Source organism: Typopeltis vanoorti, chromosome 24 (assembly GCF_054136105.1).
Source record: "Typopeltis vanoorti isolate ZY-2024b chromosome 24, IOZ_Tvanoo_1.0, whole genome shotgun sequence".
NCBI lineage: Eukaryota > Metazoa > Arthropoda > Arachnida > Uropygi > Thelyphonidae > Typopeltis > Typopeltis vanoorti.
The window spans coordinates 20,472,450-20,493,095 of record NC_143572.1 but is presented as its reverse complement, the minus strand read 5'-3'; the positions used below and the strand labels follow the sequence as shown (position 1 = coordinate 20,493,095).

Genomic DNA, 20,646 nt, shown 5'->3' with positions numbered 1-20,646 from the left:
CACTTTTGCTTCAGACAGATATATAAAACAAACTACTTGATTGAATTACTTGCAATTTCACATGGATGCTTATGACAGATGTACTAACTTAAAAAAAAAAAAATCTTGCCAATCATCATCATCATCATCATCATCAAATTCCTGCCGTGTACCCTCAAGGGGTGTACAGGATATGATAGTACTACATGAAAAAAAATTACATCATTACTAACTTTCTATCTACAATTTTCCTCCAAATCAGTCTGTTACTTGTCAAGACTTCAGCATTATCAGATCTTATATTTCTATCGTCTAAGGCACTTTGTACTGTATCAATCCACCTATATCTTGGTCTTCCTCTGGGTCATTTTGCTGCCAACCTGGCAGAGAACACTTGTTTTGCTAACCTTTCTTCGTCCATTCTGTTTAAGTGACAATACCACCTGAGATTAGCTCTGCTAACGCATTCCTGGATGTCGACAATGTCAAGTTCTTTCCTAATATCATCATTTTTAATATGATATTGCTATTGATGCCATCTGTTCACACCTATAATCTTTCTCAGGACTCTCAAATCTGCGGTATCTAGTCTTTGGTCAAGTGTTTTACTTCTGACCCAGCTCTCAGATCCATAAGTTAAAACTGGTTTGAACACTGTCTTGTATACAGCTAATTTAGTGTTCCGACTAATTTTTCTCTTATTCCATATAAATTTATTTAATTGACTTCCTACTATACCAGCTTTGCTGATTCTGTTGTCTATTTCTATATTTAATTTACTATCTTATGTAAAAATCGTGCCCAAGTAGCTGAAATGTTTTACTTGTTCCACAGGTTCTCCATTCACAATGCAGTTGACATTTTCAACAATTCTACTTATTTTCATTGTCTTTGTCTTTTTAATGCTGACCTTCATACCATATCTATTACAACAGTTATTCAATTTAGTCAGAGAATCTTGCAAACTTATAGCGGATTTATTTAGAAGTATAACATCGTCCACATAAAGCAAAGAGCTGACATTAACATCTCCAATTCTGATATCATGTTTAATACCACTTTCCTTCATAATGTGATCCATATAGATAATGAATAACACAGGGGATAATGTACATCCTTGTCTCACACCAGATTTAACATTAAACCATCTTCCTGTACTTCCTTCAGTTCTAACTGCTGACTTACAACTGAAATACAGACTAAGTATTGCTTGATATGATGCCCCATTGACACCATATAACTGCAGCATATTGAATAGCTTCTCTCTTGGCACCTTGTCATATGCCTTTTCCAAATCGACAAAACTTAAATATAGATCTCTGTTATATTCCCATGCTTTCTCGACTATTTGTCGTAAAGTGAAGATCTGATCCTGACAGCCTCTATTTGGCCTGAATCCAGCTTGTTCTTCACCAAGCTTTTCTTCCACAAGTCTTCTCAACCGTTTCTCAAGTATACTTGCATAGATCTTGCCAGGAACACTCAGTAGGGAAATACCTCTGTAATTCTCACATTCAGTTTTATTTCCCTTTTTATATATGGGTACTATGAGAGCTCTACTCCAATCATCGGGAATTCGTCCTTCTGTCCAGGCTTTCTGAACCATGCAGTGCAGCTACTGTAGGACTCTTATACCACCATACTTCAGCATTTCTGGTCGAATATCATCTACCCCTGCTGCCTTGCCACATTTCAAGCCTTTGATGGCTTTTTCTACTTCAAGTATGGATATGTATTTCTGCCTGCATGCCTGGTCAGTTTTTCTTACCACTGTGCTGTCATCACTGCTTGTTTCATTTAGCAGTTTTTCAAAGTAATTACTCCATGCTTCAAGGATATCTTTCTCTCCCATTTTCATGTCACCTTTATCATCTCTAACTCCTTTTACAGCACTCTTTCCTCCATTCCTAAGCTTCTTCAGCAACCTCCAGAATATTTTGCCACCTTCTTGATATTTATTTTCTGTATTCTTGCCAAAGTCCTCCCATGACTTTTGTTTAGCTAGTTTTACACACTGTTTAGCTTTCTTACATTTGTCTCTTTATTCTCTAAGAGCACAAGCTGACTTATTTGACAGAAACTTTTGATATGCTTTCTTCTTTTCCTTCACTGCCTCTTTAACTTCCTGTGTCCACCAGGGAGTTCTGATTTTTTTATCCTTGCACACAACCTCACTACATGCCTCTCTGGCAGAATCAATCAATGTTTTCTTCAGAGTTTGCCACTGAATCTTCCAAGGTTTGATTCCTGTTCTCAAACTCTTTCATTTTCTTTTCAACAATCTTTCTGTATTTTAGTCTACAGTTCAGATCTGAGAGCTGCTCAACTTTTATTCGCTTTAAAACTTTCTTACATGTTATTCTTTTCAATATGAAATTCAATTTTATCCTGCTCAAGACTAAATAGTGATCACTTCCAATTTCAAATCCTCTGTACACTCTGGTGTCCTGCACCAGGGAGAAAACATCACTATCAACAATAATATAGTCAATGAGAGTTTTCTTATTCCTAGCCTCTTCTCTCCATGTGAATTTATGCACATTTTTATGTTGGAACATGGTGTTAGTAATAACCAGTCCATGTTGTGAGCAGAAAACCAACAGATATTTGCCATTATTATTAGCTTTACTCTTTTCTCCAAATTTTCCCAAAATATTTTTGTATGTCTGACAATCATTTCCTACTCTGCTATTTACATCCCCAACAAGGACCGACTTTTCCTTTTTCATTGTGTCAGTTGTTTTTTCTAAAGCCCTAAAAAATTCCTCCACTTCTACCTCAGTAGAACCTTCTGTGGGATCATAGGCACAAATTAGTCTCATTGTTCGGTTCCCCATTCTCATATTTGCTCACATTAGTCTACTTGAGACTGACTGCCATTCAAGAAGATTAGCCTCGTATTTTGTGTTGAATACAATGGCTACTCCTTCTTTTCCTTGATTGTCATTGCCTGAATATAACATTTTGTATTTATTGCTCAGAAACATCTCACCAGTTTTTGTCTTTTTTGTTTCAGTCACCCCTATTTTGTCGATCTGGTACTTATCTAATTCCTCAGCTAGCTCCATTTCTTTGCCATTCAGGCTTCTTATGTTGATAGTACCGATCTTTAACTCTGGTGATGTTGAGTTGGGGTTTGTTTTCAGATTTGTTCCAGTAGCTGACTTTTCGCTGTTTGCCCTGGTTCCCTGGCGAAAACAACGGGGGCCTTGTTTAACCCGGCGACGCCCCAACCGGCATGAAATTTTGTCATGTCGTACCATCATTTTTTATTTTCGTTTAACCAATAAGAATACAATTTGGTTGGCTAAATCCCAAATTGCCAGCCCATCCTTGTTCGTTCAGTATCCAAGTAGATACCTAACAGCGTGCACCACGAGAAGGTGAGGATTGGACATTAGGTCAGAAGCCCTGGTTGGTTCTCTGCATTCCTTTAAAGGCTATGTGGAGGTCTCCTCTCAGTTATACAGCTTTGACCCTTAAGCACCCCAAATCTTGCCAATAGTGTTCCAATCTGTGGTCGAGGCCAAAAATGTTTCAGGCCAACCTCTTATTAACAAAATAGTTCTTTTCTCATCTCGTCTTCTGTTGACAGATCATTATTTATAAGATGTTAGGCATATCTGTCAGGTAATGCAAGTTCATATAAACCTAATTAATGCTATAGTTTATAAACGTTTTTCATTTGAAAAAGTCCTTATATAAACCTATGGATCCCAAAATATGGCATTTGAGTCAGGCCTTTCCATCCAAATAGTATTATCTCCATTGATAAAATACAAAAGGCTGTGGGAAAATAGCTTTATTATTTGTCAAGCTCGTATTACATGTTATGTTATGAACTTGTATTACAAGTCAAGTTCATGATTTTTCTGTACATTAATTTAGCTGTCTTAAGCAAAAAAAATTTCTTTAAGACAGCTGAAAATTTATTGCTTAAGTATTAAACATGTATAAATTAAAGATACCAGGAAATTATATACAGTAATACCCTGACTTATGCTACCCCGACTTACATGAATCTGGAGTTATGCGGTTTCTTATATGTATGTATTCCCTTCCTGCTTCACGCCTCACCACTAGTCGTATCTTTCCGCCACCAGCTTCATTCGCCAGTGTTGCACGTGCTGTGAACAAGCACTGACGTGTTTCACGTGGTCTCCATTCATACATGATTTTTATAGGCTGCAAACCTTGCAATTGTTTAATGTTATGTTCTCGATAAAAATTTTATCAATAACATAACAAAAATAATAATAATAATGTCGCCCAAAAGAAGCAAGTCCGATTCTTCTGTAGCTATCAAGAAAAGAAAAACATTGACTTTGGAAACAAAACTCAACATTATTAAGGATTTTGAAGGCAGAATGAAAATTTGTAAGCTAGCAAAGAAGTTCGATCTACAGGAATTCACATTAAGAACAATCATAAAAGATAAAGAAAGAATTCTCACTGCTGTGAAAAATGTCCAGTCATTGAATTCAAGCATAATTCGTAAACATCATTGAGATTATTGCTGAGATGAAAACGATGCCTTAAATTATGGTCTTGTTAATCAAGTGAGAGTAAAAAATTGTCCAGTTGATCAAACAACATTATGTAGCCAAGCTAAGCTGATTTTTGAGAGGCTAAAAGTAGAAGCTGGAGAAGCTGCCAAAGAAGAAAATTTCCTGGCCAGTAATGGTTGGTTCAACTGATTTAAAAATCGCTGTAACTGGCACAGCATCGCGGAGAGTGGAGAGGAGGCAAGCGCTGATAAAGAGGCTATGTCTTCTTTTCCTGAGACACTTAAGGCTATCATCGAGGAAGGTAGCTATAGCAGTCAAACCATATTTAATGTAGACGAGACTGGCTTGTTCTGGAAAAAGATGCCTAAGAGAACTTTCATCGCACGTGAAGAAAAACGTTTCCTGGCTTTAAAGCTTCCAAAGACCGGTTGACAGTAATGCTTGGTGGAAATGCAGCTGGTGATTGCAAGTTAAAACCTATCTTAATTTTTCGCTCCAAAAATCCAAGAACTCTAAAAAAAAAAAAAAATCTAAAGCTGGCTTGCCAGTGATTTGGAAGTCAAATTCTAAAGCTTGGGTGACAGCTTCTATTTTTGAAGACTGGTTTGGTCGCCATTTCATACCTGAAGTTGAACTTTATTGCCAGTTTAAAAAAATTCCGTTTAAAGTTATGCTCATTATTGATAATTGATAATAACCTGGTCACTCTCCTGCAACTTTAATTGATTTTGATCCACATGTGAAATTGTTTTCTTGCCTCCAAATACAACCAGCTTACTTCAACCGATGGACCAAGGAGTTATCAAAACAATCAAGGCATACTACACATGGCGTTCGTTTGCAAGTCTGAATGAAACTATGAGGCAAAATGAGCAACTGTGTGTTAAAGAGTTTTGGAAATAGTTTAATGTTTTAGATGCTGTAAGGATTATTGGAGATTCTTGGGGTGAAATTTCCCAAAAAAAAACCTTGAATGGTGTCTGGAAAAAACTTTGTCCATCCTTTTTTAAATGTGAAATGGAAATGTTGCCAGAAACTGATCAAGTTGCTGAGGAAATAGAAGAAGTTGTCAACCTTGCCAGGCAATTAGATTTAGAAGTCGACAGTGAAGATGTCAGCAAGCTGTTAGACTCACATAACAAGGAGCTTACAATTGACGAGCTCATAGAGATGCATGAGCAAAATGCTACTGAAGAGACCAAAACCTATTATCCAGTTCTACCAGAAGAGCACATGACAAATTAAGTCTAAGCTTAATTAAGAAAGGTTTACAGATTTTGGAGGACATAGATTCTAACGAGGAACGAATTGTAGCCACAAGGCAAGGAATAAAAAAATCATTGGCTTGCTATGAAGAAATTTTGCGTGACAAGAAAAAAACATTATGCCATCAAACGAATTTATTAGATTTTATGAAACCATCGACATCGAAATAACTTTCTTTTTTTTTTATGTACGAAAAACTACAATTATGATTATATTTCTTAAAAAATATAGGTGTTTTTGTAAACCTTTGGTCCCAATTAAGTAATATTTTGTATGTTTGTATATATAAATTACATGCAAAATTATACCCCGAGTTTACTCGAATTCGACTTGCGCGCTTTTTGTTGGCCCCACCGACTGCGTAACTTCAGGGTTTTACTGCACTCGGTTTAATCTTTTATCCAAGTGTAAGCAAACAAAGTTTGTGCCTGAAATATAATCTGAACAAGACCTTAATAAAGAGAGACCTCATCTCCCATCTAAAGACAATCACAAACATCCATGTTCATAGTAGGATTTGAACTCACAGCCTGTTGGTTGTAGAGTGGATACACTAACCACTCGGCAACCAGGCTGGCAAATATTTGAATGTTATGTATATCCAAGTAATGTGCTATTTATTGTATAATACCTTTTAACATGTGTGTGTGGCACAATGCATTTCATTATCATTATCATATATTATTATCAAATTTCTGGTTTGTACCTTCAAGAGCTGTACAGGATAATACTATATGATAAGTTTATCTTATTACCACCTTCCTATTGACTTCTGCCTACTTACTTTTTATTAAGATTATGAGGCACTTCTAACTGCATCAATCCTTTCTTCCCCATTCTGTTTAATGTGACTATATATCACCTTAGATTAACCCTGATCAATTTTTCTCAGAATGCCCATGTTTTTGAACTCGAATATGAATGTTTTTTTTTTCACTCTTCTATTGAACATCTGAACATAACATTCAATGTAATGTTACACTATAAAGTATAACATTTTGAGCAGCTTTCTCATTATCTTGTCATATGCCTTGTCCATATCCACAAAACTTAAACACAGATCCTTGATATATTCTCTTGTCTTTGAACAAGTGCTCTATTTTTAACCTAACTTTCAGATCTGTAAGTTAAAATTATTTTGAACACTATCTTGTATACAGCTACTTTGAGTATTTTGACTAATTCTTCTCTTATTCCATATAAATTTATTCAGTTGACTTCCTGCTAATACCATCTTTGCTAATTTCGTTGTCTATTTGCATATTTAATTTGTCATCTTCACTAAAATTGTGCCTTAATAGCTGAAATGCTTTACTTGTGCTATAGGTTTTTATTCAGAATGCACCTAATATTTCCCCTTTTCTTGCCACTTTTCATAGTCTTTGCCTTTTTATTGCTGATTTTCTTGTCAAATTCATTACATACTTGTAGACTTGTACTGGATTTATTACGAATGTAACATCATCTGCTTAAAGTAACAAGCTGAACATAACATCTCCAATTTTGTTTGAAGTTTAATGTCACTTTCTTTCATTAATGAATTCTATAATATACATGATGAATATGAGATAGTGTGCATCCTTGTTTCACATCTGATTTTACATGAAACCATCTCTCAGTATCTTCTTCAATTCTAACCTGATATACAACTCAAATATGAATTTTTTTTTCCACTCTTCTATTGCACAATGTAATGTCCTGTTTACACTATAAAGTATAACATTTAGAACAGCTTTTCTCTCAGCATCTTGCCACATGTCTTGTCCATATCTATGAAACTTAAACACAGATCCTTGATATATTCCTTTAATATATCAAGGGAATAATTTTTTTTTTTCCACTCTTCTATTGCACAATGTAATGTCCTGTTTACACTATAAAGTATAACATTTAGAACAACTTTTCTCTCAGCATCTTGCCATATGCCTTGTCCATATCTACAAAACTTAAACACAGATCCTTGATATATTCCCTTGATGTCTCAACTGTTTGTTTTAAAGTGAAATTCTGATCCTGATAATTTTTGTTTGTCATAAATCTAGCTTGTTCTTCAAGTTTTCTATCCACAGTTTCCCTTGTCAAGTATGCTTGCATATTTAATTCTCACATTCAGCTGCATTCACTTTTTTATTTTAATAGATGCTCTACTCTAGTCATCTGAAATTTGCCTCTTACCAGGCTTTCTAAATTATGCAATGTAGCCTTTGTAAAAACTTGGAACTCTATATGTGAGCATTTCTTGTCGAATATCACCAACACTATTGCATTTCCACATTTCAAGTTTTTTATCTTTTTTCTACAAGTACTGATATGTACACCTGATTGCATTCCTCTTGAATATTTACTACCCCCATTCTTTCACTATCTTGTTTCATTTAGCAATTTTTCATTTGAAAACCAAATATTACAAATAATTTGTTTAATGCTTAAATGGTTTGTTTTTCCCATTCACTTATGCTAGATAACAGGGAGGAGCTCTCCACATATCCTATAAAGAAAATGCAGAACCAACTGGACTTCTTAACAAGTGTCCAAATCCTCATCTCCTGATGTGCGCATTGTTATTAGTGTCTGCTTGGATACAGAATAAATAAGGATGGGCAATATGGGACTGAACCTGATCATATGGTGGTTCGAGCCAATGCAAAAGTCAAACATATATACGAGGGTAATCTGAAAAGTTCTCAGCCTCGACCATAGATGGCAACACTGTCGACAAGATTTTTTTTTTTTTTCTGAGTTGGTACATCTGTCATAAGCATCCATGTGAAATTGCAAGTCATTCTATCAAGTAGTGAATCATTGTGAGAATATTTCAGTATTAGAGGTAGAAAAATGTCAAAAACTTTGAAATCTGAAAAGACAGATTTTACAATGCTGTATGGAATGATTCTGAAAGCTTGTTCAGAAGGTCAAATTCTAGGTGGTTGCAGAATAGAGCTCCTGCATAAATCTCATCTATAAAAGGAAAATTGAATGTGAGAGTTGCAATGGAATTTCCCTATTCAGTATTCCAGGCAAGCATACTTAAGAAGAGGTTTAGAAAAAAAGAATTTTTGAAGAACAAAATGGGATCAGGATGAAAAAGTGGCTACTGGAATCAAATTTTTACTTTTCTAACATTGTTGAGAAACCGTAGGAAATATAACAAGGATCTCTATTTAATTTTTATAGACTAGAAATGCTATTCTAAATTCAATAGTTATATATATGGTGAGAGAGGTTGGGTGGTGGTCATGGCCTATGTAGACCTGTGGAAGTGGTGCTTGCATCCATGGTGCTAGGTTGCTTAAAGAAAGCAGTTCTTAGTTCAAAATCTAGTTGCTGACCAGAGGAACTTTTTCTAACCCTTTCTTTGACCAGTTCCTGAGTTAGTTGATCTCTGGCATGGGCAAGCAGGTTTTATCTCCCAGAAACTTATGGGCCTTGAGTTTATGGGTCATTTTTATGACCCATAAACTCAAGAAAATTGACTGTAGAATCCACACTATTTCATAATAAATATATTCTGTTTAGAGACCACGAGATGACTACGCTTCTTTGCCAGCTATCTCTGATTGGCTACCAGTGGAGATTGAATTGCCTCCTCTGTCTCCAAAACTTAGATAGGGATAATATAGCCTCACCTATTCCTTATAGGGGAATAGAGGCATTAGTGAATTTGTTTATTTTATATATATATGATGTAAATGGGTCATTATGCAGAATAATATATACAACTATACTTAAGTTGTAAGTCAGCAGTTAAAATTGAAGGATGTACATGGAGATGGTTTGATGCAAGATAAGACAAAAGTGTACACTATCTCCACTGTTATTCATTATCTATATGGATTGCACTACGAAAGAGAGAAAGGGGCACTGAACCTGATATCAAAATTGAAGATACAGTATAAAACTCAGCTCTTTACTGTATGCAAATGATGTTTATACTCTTAGATCACCTCACACAACTATAGGTTCTTGTACCTCTTGTTTGTGGAATAAATAAATAAATATATACATATAAAACTAAATTAGAAGTTAGGATTATTTATTTCCATATTTCATTTGATACAGATTAACTGACTTCTTAGTCAGTTAGTGGAAAATCATTTGGTTGCTTTTTTAATGTGAGTCTCCTTGGAGCTGGTTCCAGAAGAAGCATTCTATAAGCCAGCCTCTGTTCTCACAACTAGAGTGAACACCTTCTATTCTGTGGAAGTTGCCCAGTATACACTACCTTTTGAGTCAAAAGGGACTTCTTACATCAAACCAGTACCAGATTTGTAGAACAGCTCAGGCATGAAAAAAGCTGGAGGAAGCACTTCTCCCTCCTCCAACATATAGTCCACTATTTTGTTAATGTTTCTCAGATTTTATGAGGCAATGAAATATAAATATGAAATTTCAAAAACTCTAAGATCATTCTAAAGTGTGTGTGTGTGTGTGGGAGAGAGAGAGAGGTAAAGTTATTTTATATGCAGTTTACAAGAAAGGTTGGAAACATATTAAACATTTTAGTCTCATGGATGAAGTAAGGATTGATTAATTCAGAAACTCTGCTCTAGAGACCAAACATCAAACTTTTCCAAGCACTTCAGATCTCTAATAACTAAGATGCACTAAATGGTGAAAAACCATCTATTACCTAAAAAAAAAAAAAAAAAAAAAAACAAGCAACTGTAAGGCGCCACTGATTATTGATTAATTATGAGGCCACTCTTCTTCAGCTTGCTTATCTGTAGGCTACAGGTGATCAATGTAAGAATATTGATGCAGATGCCTATATTTAGCACCACTGACTGAGCTGCATTGCAAATGGAGACATTTATTCAACCACTCTGCCTATTATTTTGCATCAATAATGATGAAATCTCATGATCTGTCAAGTGATTTTAAACAGATGGAATGGATTTGTATGAGAAATTAGAATTATCAGACGTAATGTAAGATTATTTCCATGTTTATATATAAGGCACATTCATGTGAGGCTGAATTTGCTTCACTAGAATACTGTTATTTGTCAGGATTCCAGTATCATCAGATCTTATATTACAGTTCTTCTGAGCACTTGTTACTGTTTAAGTGACCATAACAACTCAGGTTAGCTTTACTCACACATTTCTTAATGTAACAATGTCATGCTCCATTCTAATATCCAATTTTTAACGTGGTTCTGGTATTGATGTCTTCTGTTCTCAGAACTCTGATATTTGCTGTCTCCAGTTTTCAATCAACAGCTTTAGATCCATAAGTTAAAATTGGTATGTGCTATAGGTTCTGTTGTGAAAGAGACTGTTGAGTCTATTTCACTAAAAATTGTTCTCCAGTCAGGATGTGATTGATATTTTCAGTTTTCTTGCCTATTTTCATTGTCTTAGTCTTTTTTATTGTTGATTTTCATGCAGAATTTATTACAGCTGTTATTCAGTTTAGTTAGGGAATCATGCACACTTTTACTGGATTTGTTAAGGAGGAAACACCATCTCTGCATAAAGTAAGGAGCTGAGTTGAATATCCCCAATTTTGATATTTGGCCTAATGTCACTTTCCTTCATAATGTGATTTGTATGATAATGAATAACAGTTGAGATAATTTGTACCTCTGTCTCACCTAATTTGATATCAAGCCATCTTTGTCTCGGTAACACCAGTTATATCCACATGGTACTTCTCTAGTTCTTCTGCCAGTTCAATTCCTTTTCTGTTGATACTCCTTATATTGATAGTATCTATCTTCAGTTCTTCTGACATATTTTAATTGAGCAGTGGCCCATCTGGTATGAAATTTCATGATGCTGTATAGTCATGTTTGTTTCTGGTTTAAGCAAATACAGAATGCAATTTGATCAGCTAAGTCCCAAATTACCAGCCCAGCCTTGTTTGTTGAGTACTTGAATACCAACTTATAGGGTGCACCACACGAAGGCGAGTATTGGACATTGTTGGAAGCTCCAGTTAGTTCTTCGCATGCCTTAAAGACCTCTTGTTCTTCTACATGTGGGGGGGGGGGGGTATCTCCTCCCAGTTGTTTAACTCTTAAGTTACCTCATCTAATTTCTTATCTTTGCAAAAATTGTGCTTAAATAGCTTAAATATCTTACTTGTTCTCATTCAAAATGAATTTAATATTTTCCATACTTATTTTCATAGTTTTTGTGTTTTTTTGTGATTATGATTACAGCAGTTATTGAGTTTAGTTAAAGAGTCCTACAGACTTGTACTGGATTTATTTATAACATAAACTAAAAAGCTAAAATTAACAATTCCTAATTTGACATCGTGATCAAGGAAGCTGGAAGAAAATGGAAAAGAAAGGAAAGACTGGAATAACTGGACTCTTTACAACCTGCAGTCATGGAGAAATCCTGAATGAAATCACAGGTCCATCAAAGTAATTTGACATCAGGTTTAATGCAACTTTCTTACCTAATATAATCCATATCGACAGTGAATAGCAGCAAAACTGGTATGCACTCTTGTCTTACACTGTACCTCTTTCAGTTCTAAACTGCTGACTTACAACTTAAATATAGACTATCCCAGTTCTGCCATATAATTGTAGCATTTTGAATACTTTTCTCTTGTCACATGCTTTTTTCAGATCTACATAACTTAAATATACATCCTTGTTATATTCCCACAATCCTTCAACTCTTTATTTTTTTGTCTTGGGATTTAGCTGATCAAATTTTTTCTATAATGGCTTAGCCAGCCTAGTTGGTCAAGTTGAATTGTACCAATTGTACACTGTACATTAGCCAGCCTAGTTGAATTTTATAACATGGGCATGGATGCTTGTGAGTGTCTTTTAGGTGGTCTAAAATTGCTTGAAAATGTTCCATGTTTGATTTATGAATAGTTTTAATGGACTATGTAGAAATAAACAAATAAATAAATAAATAATACCAAAAAACAATAAAAATAAGAAAAAATCCTTAGCTCCACCTACTTGTAAAAAAAATTCTTCAACCAAAAGGCTGCGGGTTCGAATCCCGCCATGGCATGGATGTTTGTGACTGTCTATGAAATTATTAGTTGTGGTGGTGTGCAGTAGATGCCATTGGTGTAGTTGCTGTTCATTGTAGTTGGTGGATGAGAGAGAATTGGTGGTGGAGACAGAGATTCGTAGAGTGGGGGGGTCCTCTTTCGATGAGTCTTTGGACTCCCTGGAGGTGTCATGTAATAATAATAATAATAGCTTCATGTTGGGATGTAGCATATTGTTTGAATGCTAAGGATTGCTTTTTCTTTCATTCATATATAATATATTATCAGTGTTCTTGTTACTGTATCTTAATTTCAGTCTTTTTTATTTTTTTTTGAAAAAGAAGCAGCTTGCCAAATAGCTTGAGGAAACTAGCTGAATTATTATATAATGGTGCTTAAGTCTTTCAGAGATAGATGGCAAAACAAAAAAAAAAAAGTTAAAACCTGTCATATGTGTGTACAAGGTGTGACAATGTAATTTCCGGATGGCCGTGTTTCTCATATGGTGATTTGGTTGGAGTCGCATGAGTAATCATCTTTGTATATGTTTTAACTAATGCATGCATAAACCTCAAGTCGATAGAGCCATTTTCTAATCGGCTATTGCAAAAACAATACAATTCTGTGTGTAAACTTTGGCATAAAAATGTATGATCAAAATTTGGAGCAGTGTGTTAACATCAAATTTTGTATGAAAATCAGCAAAACTGCTACTGAAACATTGGAGCTGTTGAAAGTGGCATTTGGTATGGATGCGCTGAAAAACTCAAGTGTTTTTGAGTTGACATAAGAGATTCAAATATGGGCAAGAAGATGTGAATGACAACCCCAGAAGTGGGCAGCCTAAAACAAAAATGACGGACACAAATGTGAACAGAGTGCAAGATTTGGTATAGTCTGACAGACGATCGAGTGTGTGATTAATGACTGATGAATTGCAAATTAATTGAGAAGCAAAAGATTTTTGCGAAGTTTGTGCCTCAGATCTTGATGGATGAACAGAAGTTGCAGTGGTTCATAGTGCACTCATTATGAGAGAGTTTCTGGCCAAAACATCGATTACCAAATTAGGTCATTCTGTTTATTCACCTGACTTAGCTCCCTGTTAGTCAGGTGAATAAACTTTATTTCTGGCTGTTTCCAGAATTAAAGACTGCGCTAAAAGTACGAAGATTTTCTGACATTGCTGATATCCAGCATAACGTGATAAAGGAACTCAAGAGTATTCCAGAAAAAGAGTTCCAAGCCTGTTTCCAAAAATGAGAACACCATCTAAACCAGTGTATAAATACATGTAGAAAGGCTTATTTGTTCATCACACATGTTGAATCATTTTAACAGTAGAGATGAGAACACAGACTGATAAGAAAATAACTATTTATTAACTTATGCTGATATTTCACTGGTATTCTATCCAGTCTTCAGAGCACAAAAACAGTTTGTTACAATATTCAAAACAACAATCCGATGCAACAATGGGACTAGTTTGAACATTTGTAATGTACAACACAAAGACTAAAGTCATAATTAGGCAGCATCTATGTTGGAGAAAAAAAAACAGAGAAAGCAGGTATTGTTAATTATGTCTTAAGATGACTGTCTCCCAAATCTTTGGCAAATACTCCAAACCTCAACAAGTATGGCTGTATAAATTTTCCAAAGATTTGGTAGACAGCATCTTAATATCTAATTAATAATATCTGCTTTCTCTGCTTTTTTTTCTCCAACATAGATGGTCCCTTATTAGGACTTTATTTAGTTTTTGTGTGTATGTTACAATAGTTCAAACTAGTCCCATTGTTGCACTGGATTGTTGTTATTTTGTGTACTGTAACAAACCGTTTTTGTGCTCTGAAGATGCTGGATAGAATACCAAAAATATCAGCAATAAGTTAATAAATAGTTGTTTTCTTATCAGTCTATGTTCTTATTTATACTGTTAAAATTATTCAACGGTGTATAAATGCACAAGGGGACTACTTCAAAGGAGACAGTAGTCACTAATGTATAGTTCTGAACGTAGATTTTTTTACAGGTGCATTCTAGGAATTAAATTGTCACACCTCATATGAGACTGGCTGACTCACCTTCAGTTGAAAATATGTTATTATTATTATTATATGACACCTCCAAGGAGTCTAAACACCCATCGAGGGAGAGAGTGCCAACAGCATCGAACAACTATTGAATCCCTTCCAACTACTAACTGTGCTCAAACTTGCTTAACTTTTTGCATGAGCCATTAGTAGCAGAGGCTCTACTATTCGACCAACCTTTTATAAAAGTTTTTCATTTTATAAACAAGATTCAAATTCAGGGGATGCTTAAGGGTCAAAGCTGTATAATTGAGTGGAGACCTCCACATTGCCTTTAAAGGAATGCGGAGAACCAACCAGGGCTTCTGACCTAATGTCCAATCCTCACCTTCTCGTGGTGCACCCTGTTGGGTATCTACTTGGATACTGAACGAAAGAGGATGGGCTCAATTTGGGATTTAGCCGACCAAATTGTATTCTTATTGGTTAAACCAAAATAAAAAATGATGGTAAAACATGACAAAATTTCATGCCGGCTGGGACGTCGCCCGGTTAAACAAGGCCCCCGTTGTTTTCGCCAGGGAACCAGGGTGAACAGCGAAAAGTCAGCTGCTGGAACAAATCTGAAAACAAACCCCAGCTCAACATCACCAGAGTTAAAGATCAGTACTATCAATGTAAGAAGCCTGAATGGCAAAGAACTGGAGCTAGCTGAGGAATTAGATAAGTACCAGATCGACATAATAGAGGTGACCGAAACAAAAAAGACCAAAAATGGTGAGATCTTTCTGAGCAATAAATACAAAATGTTATATTCAGGCAATGGCAATGAAGGAAAAGAAGGAGAAGCCATAGTATTCAACACAAAATACGAAGCTAATCTTCTTGAATGGCAGTCAGTCTCAAGTAGAGTAATGTGGGCAAATATGAGATTGGGGGAATTGGACAATGAGACTTATTTGTGCCTATGGTCCCACAGAAGGTTCTACTAAGGTAGAAGTGGAGGAATTTTTTGAGGCTTTAGAAAAAGCAACTTAATGAAAAATGAAAAGTTGGTCCTTGTTGGGGATCTAAATAGCAGAGTAGGAAATGATTGTGAGACATACAAAAATATTTTGGGAAAATTTGGAGAAAAGAGCAAAGCTAATAATAATGGCAAATATCTGTTGGATTTCTGCTCAGGACATGGACTGGTTATTACTAACACCATGTTCCAACATAAAAATGTGCACAAATTCACATGGAGAGAAGAGGCTAGGAATAAGAAAACTCTCATTGACTATGTTATTGTTGATAGTGATGTTTTCTCCCTGGTGCAGGACACCAGAGTGTACAGAGGATTTGAAATTGGAAGTGATCACTATTTAGTCTTGAGCAAGATAAAATTGAATTTCATATTGAAAAGAATAACATGTAAGAAAGTTTTTAAGCGAATAAAAGTTGAGCAGCTCTCAGATGTGAACTGTAGACTAAAATACACAAAGATTATTGAAGAAAAATTGAAAGAGTTTGAGAACAGAAATCAAACCTTGGAGATTCAGTGGCAAACTCTGAAGAAAACATTCGTTGATTCTGCCAGAGAGGCATGTGGTGAGGTTGTCTGTAAGGATAAAAAAATCAGAACTCCCTGGTGGACACAGAAAGTTAAAGAGGCAGTGAAGGAAAAGAAGAAAGCATATCAAAAGTTCCTGTCAAATAAGTCAGCTTGTGCTCTTCGAGAATATAGAAACAAATGCAAGAATGCTGAACACTGTGTAAAACTAACTAAACAAAAGTCATGGGAGGACTTTGGCAAGAATATAGGAAATAAATATCAAGAAGGTGGCAAAATATTCTGGACGTTGTTGAAGAAGCTTAGGAATGGAGGAAAGAGTACTGTAAAAGGAGTTAGAGATGATAAAGGTGACATGAAAACAGGAGAAAAAGATATCCTTGAAGTATGGAGTAATTACTTTGAAAAACTGCTAAATGAAACAAGCAGTGATGACAGCACAGTGGTAAAAAACACTGACCAGGCATGCAGTCAGGAATACATATCCATACTTGAAGTAGAAAAAGCCATCGAAGTCTTGAAATGTGGAAAGGCAGCAGGAGTAGATGATATTCGACCAGAAATGCTGAAGTATGGTGGTATAAGAGTCTTACAGTGGCTGCACTGCATAGTTCAGAAAGCCTGGACAGAGGGACGAATTCCCGATGATTGGAGTAGAGCTCTCATAGTACCCATATATAAAAAGGGAAATAAAACTGAATGTGAGAATTACAGAGGTATTTCCCTACTGAGTGTTCCTGGCAAGATCTTGAGAAACGGTTGAGAAGAATTGTGGAAGAAAAGCTTGGTAAAGAACAAGCTGGATTGAGGCCAAATAGAGGCTGTCAGAATCAGATCTTCACTTTATGACAAATAGTCGAGAAAGCATGGGAATATAACAAAGATCTGTATTTAAGTTTTGTCGATCTGGAAAAGGCATATGACAAGGTGCCAAGAGAAAAGCTATTCAATACTCTACAGTTATATGGTGTCAATGGGGCATTATATCAAGCAATACTTAGTCTTTATTTGAGTTGTAAGTCAGCAGTTAGAATTGAAGGAAGTACAGGAAGATGGTTTAATGTTAAATCTGGTGTGAGACAAGGATGTACATTATCCCCTGTGTTATTCATTATCTATATGGATCACATTATGAAGGAAAGTGGTATTAAACATGATATCAAAATTGGCGATGTTAATGTCAGCTCTTTGCTTTATGCGGATGATGTTATACTTCTAAATAAATCCGCTACAAGTCTGCAAGATTCTCTGACTAAATTGAATAGCTGTTGTAATAGATATGGTATGAAGGTCACCAATAAAAAGACAAAGACAATGAAAATAGGTAGAATCATTGAAAATGTCAACTGTGTTGTGAATGGAGAACCTGTGGAACAAGTAAAATGTTTCAGCTACTTAGGCACGATTTTTACTAAAGATGGTAAATTAAATATAGAAATAGACAACAGAATCAGCAAAGCTGGTATGGTGGGAAGTCAATTGAATAAATTCATATGGAATAAGAGAGAAATTAGTTGGAACACTAAATTAGCTGTATACAAGACAGTGTTCAAACCAGTTTTAACTTATGGATCTGAGAGCTGAGTCAGAAGTAAAACTCTTGACCAAAGACTAGAGACTGCAGATATGAGAGTCCTGAGAAAGATTATAGGTGTGAACAGATGGCATCAATGGCAATATCATATTAAAAACGATGATATTAGGAAAGAACTTGACATTGTCTGCATCCAGGAATGCGTTAGCAGAGCTAATCTCAGGTGGTATGGTCACTTAAACAGAATGGGCGAAGAAAGATTAGCAAAACAAGTGTTCTCTGCCAGGTTGGCAGGAAAACAACCCAGAGGAAGATCAAGATATAGGTGCATTGATACGGTACAAAGTGCCTTAGATGATAGAAATATAAGATCTGATAATGTTGGAGTCTTGACAAGTAACAGACTGATTTGGAGGAAAATTGTAGATAGGAATTAATAATGATGTAATTTTTTTCATGTAGTACTATCATATCCTGTACATCCCTTGAGGGTACATGGCAGAAATTTGATGATGATGATGATTCAAATTCAGCTATCTTTCCATTCAAAGGATGTCATGTCATTCCTGTTTGTCAAAATATGGAGGCTTTAGACCAAATATATGATACACCTTAAAAAAGATTTCTAAGATTATTTTCAAGATAATGTTTGACTTTCGGTTTCTTTAAGATAAAAATTTGAGTGGGATATGGACTCAAACAACAAATATGAACTCAAGTGACATGGTGTGGCGGGGAGATCTGTGTGGTGTGTTCTCTTTTGTTTACAGTTTGGAAGGAGTCCAAATTTTATCAAAGTTAGGATTAGAGACTGCTGTACCTGTTCTGTTTCAGTAATATAAAGGCAAATAGAAGTTTTTAATATCTTCATACTGCAGAGTTTTTTACATTTACTGCGTTTATGAATATCTTTGGTGAACTTCATCATCTTCTGTGAAATTACTGTCCTGCTTATTGAAATGCTGAGATAGCTTTAAGGTTTCATGTTTGGTCTTTTCTAGAGAAGGGTTTCTTGATTATCTAACCTTTTGACTACCAATGATACTAATATAAGAATTTAAAAAAATGAAAAATAATGTTACATCTGCTTATTTAGATATATTTAATAAAATTCATAATGAATTTATTTCTTTATACAGGTTCTTCTTTTAGGATGTGCTCTTATATTCTTTTCACTAAATAGAATTCCTGCACTTCAGAAACCTCTACATTTTTATATTACTGTTATTTGTATTGGATTTTTTCTAGTATATCCAACTTGGTATTTTTACCTTGGTCATGAACCTGCTCAGTGGCTACTAAGGTTTTGTCTTAGAACAAGAATCAGGGTAAGTAATAAAGAATAGAGAATTAATTTTCTATTAATTAGCTCAGTATAATTTATATAGATCAAATATAATTATAAGGTTTGTTAATTATACATAATACATTCAAGGTCTTAATTATGGATCAAGATAAAAACAAAATACATATAACGCAGATTCTAACACCAATCCAGCAATAACCAAAGTAACTGAATTTGCTAGAGATCTATATTTAGCCTGCTCAACTTCTAACCCAATATCCATTTCCTCACTTTCCTATGCTGCATCCTTTTGATAGACAGCCACCTGGATATTAGAATGGACCAGCAGTTTGGGACTTATCTAATCAAATTGTATTTATCGTAAACCTCATGTGCATTATGATTATGATACACTATAATCAAATATCATGCTGGCTGCAGGTTTGTCTAATTAAACAAAGTTCCTGATGTGTTTTTTCCAAAAACTAAGGAGCTTAGTAAAAAGTTAGTTACTGAAATAGCTTAACATAATTGAAGATAAGTTATCAGTGAAAAGAGAATTATAGAATTACAGACCTACATTGTTGACATAATTAGTAGACATAAACATAAAAAACATCAATTATATTGTAACATACAGTTTTTAGTAAAGATAGCATATTAAATATGGAAATAAATAATAAAATAAGTAAGGCTGGTATGGTTAGAAGCTAAATAAATTTATGTGCAATAAGAGAGAAATTAGCCAAAGTAGCAAACTAACAGTACATAAGTTCAAGAAAACTGGAGGTCTGATTTGATGGCATCATTTGCAGAACTGTGTTAAGAATTATAGATATCAGAAAAAGAACACGACATTGTTAGTGTTCAAGAATATATAAGCAGAGGTAATCAAGAAGATATGATCACTAACATTGTGATAAAAATGCAGGTGTCTTATGCCTGGATGGGGAAGGAAGGCTAAGATCAAGTTGATCTTAGCCTTAGAAGACAAATATAACAGCTTACAGAAGCTGTTATAGAAGACAAATATAACAGCTTACAGTGTCGGGGACCTGATAATAACTAATTAATTTGGATAGAAAGTTACAAGAATAAAGAAACTATTAGACTTTCATGGTATCTCACACATCACTTGAGGATGCATATCAGGAAATGATAATGATCATATAACTAGTGGTACTTACAAGGAGATTAAAAATAGTGAAATCCTTTTAAATAATATAATGAGTTTTTTAGGACAATATTGAACTTGGAAAGAACAAAGTAGCTGTGGTTTTCCACACTAAACATGAAGATTTGAACACAGTAACATGATGTGGTGAACTGAAGGTGCAAGTAACATGCAACTGAATTGTTTGGTCATTAGAGAAAGAAAGAAAAACTGATATAAAGGGGAAAAAAAGAAGAAAACCATCCTTTGGAGGTCTAAACAGCAGAGTATGAAATAAGGCACATACCAATAGGGAAATTTGGAAAAATAGGCAAAACCTCATAGCTACAATGCATAACAT

The 20,646-nt window shown here is 35.0% G+C and overlaps 1 protein-coding gene across 2 annotated transcripts in view; it reads left to right on the top strand.

The window, feature by feature from the left end:
• Nucleotides 1–20,646, top strand: part of Dolk (Dolichol kinase) — a 148,166-nt gene that overhangs the window by 74,861 nt on the left and 52,659 nt on the right. For both annotated transcript variants that reach the window (XM_090413949.1, XM_090413948.1), the window contains one exon: nt 18,987–19,175. In XM_090413949.1, coding sequence (XP_090270075.1) covers nt 18,987–19,175 — 189 coding nt within the window. The remainder of the gene's footprint in view (nt 1–18,986; nt 19,176–20,646) is intronic.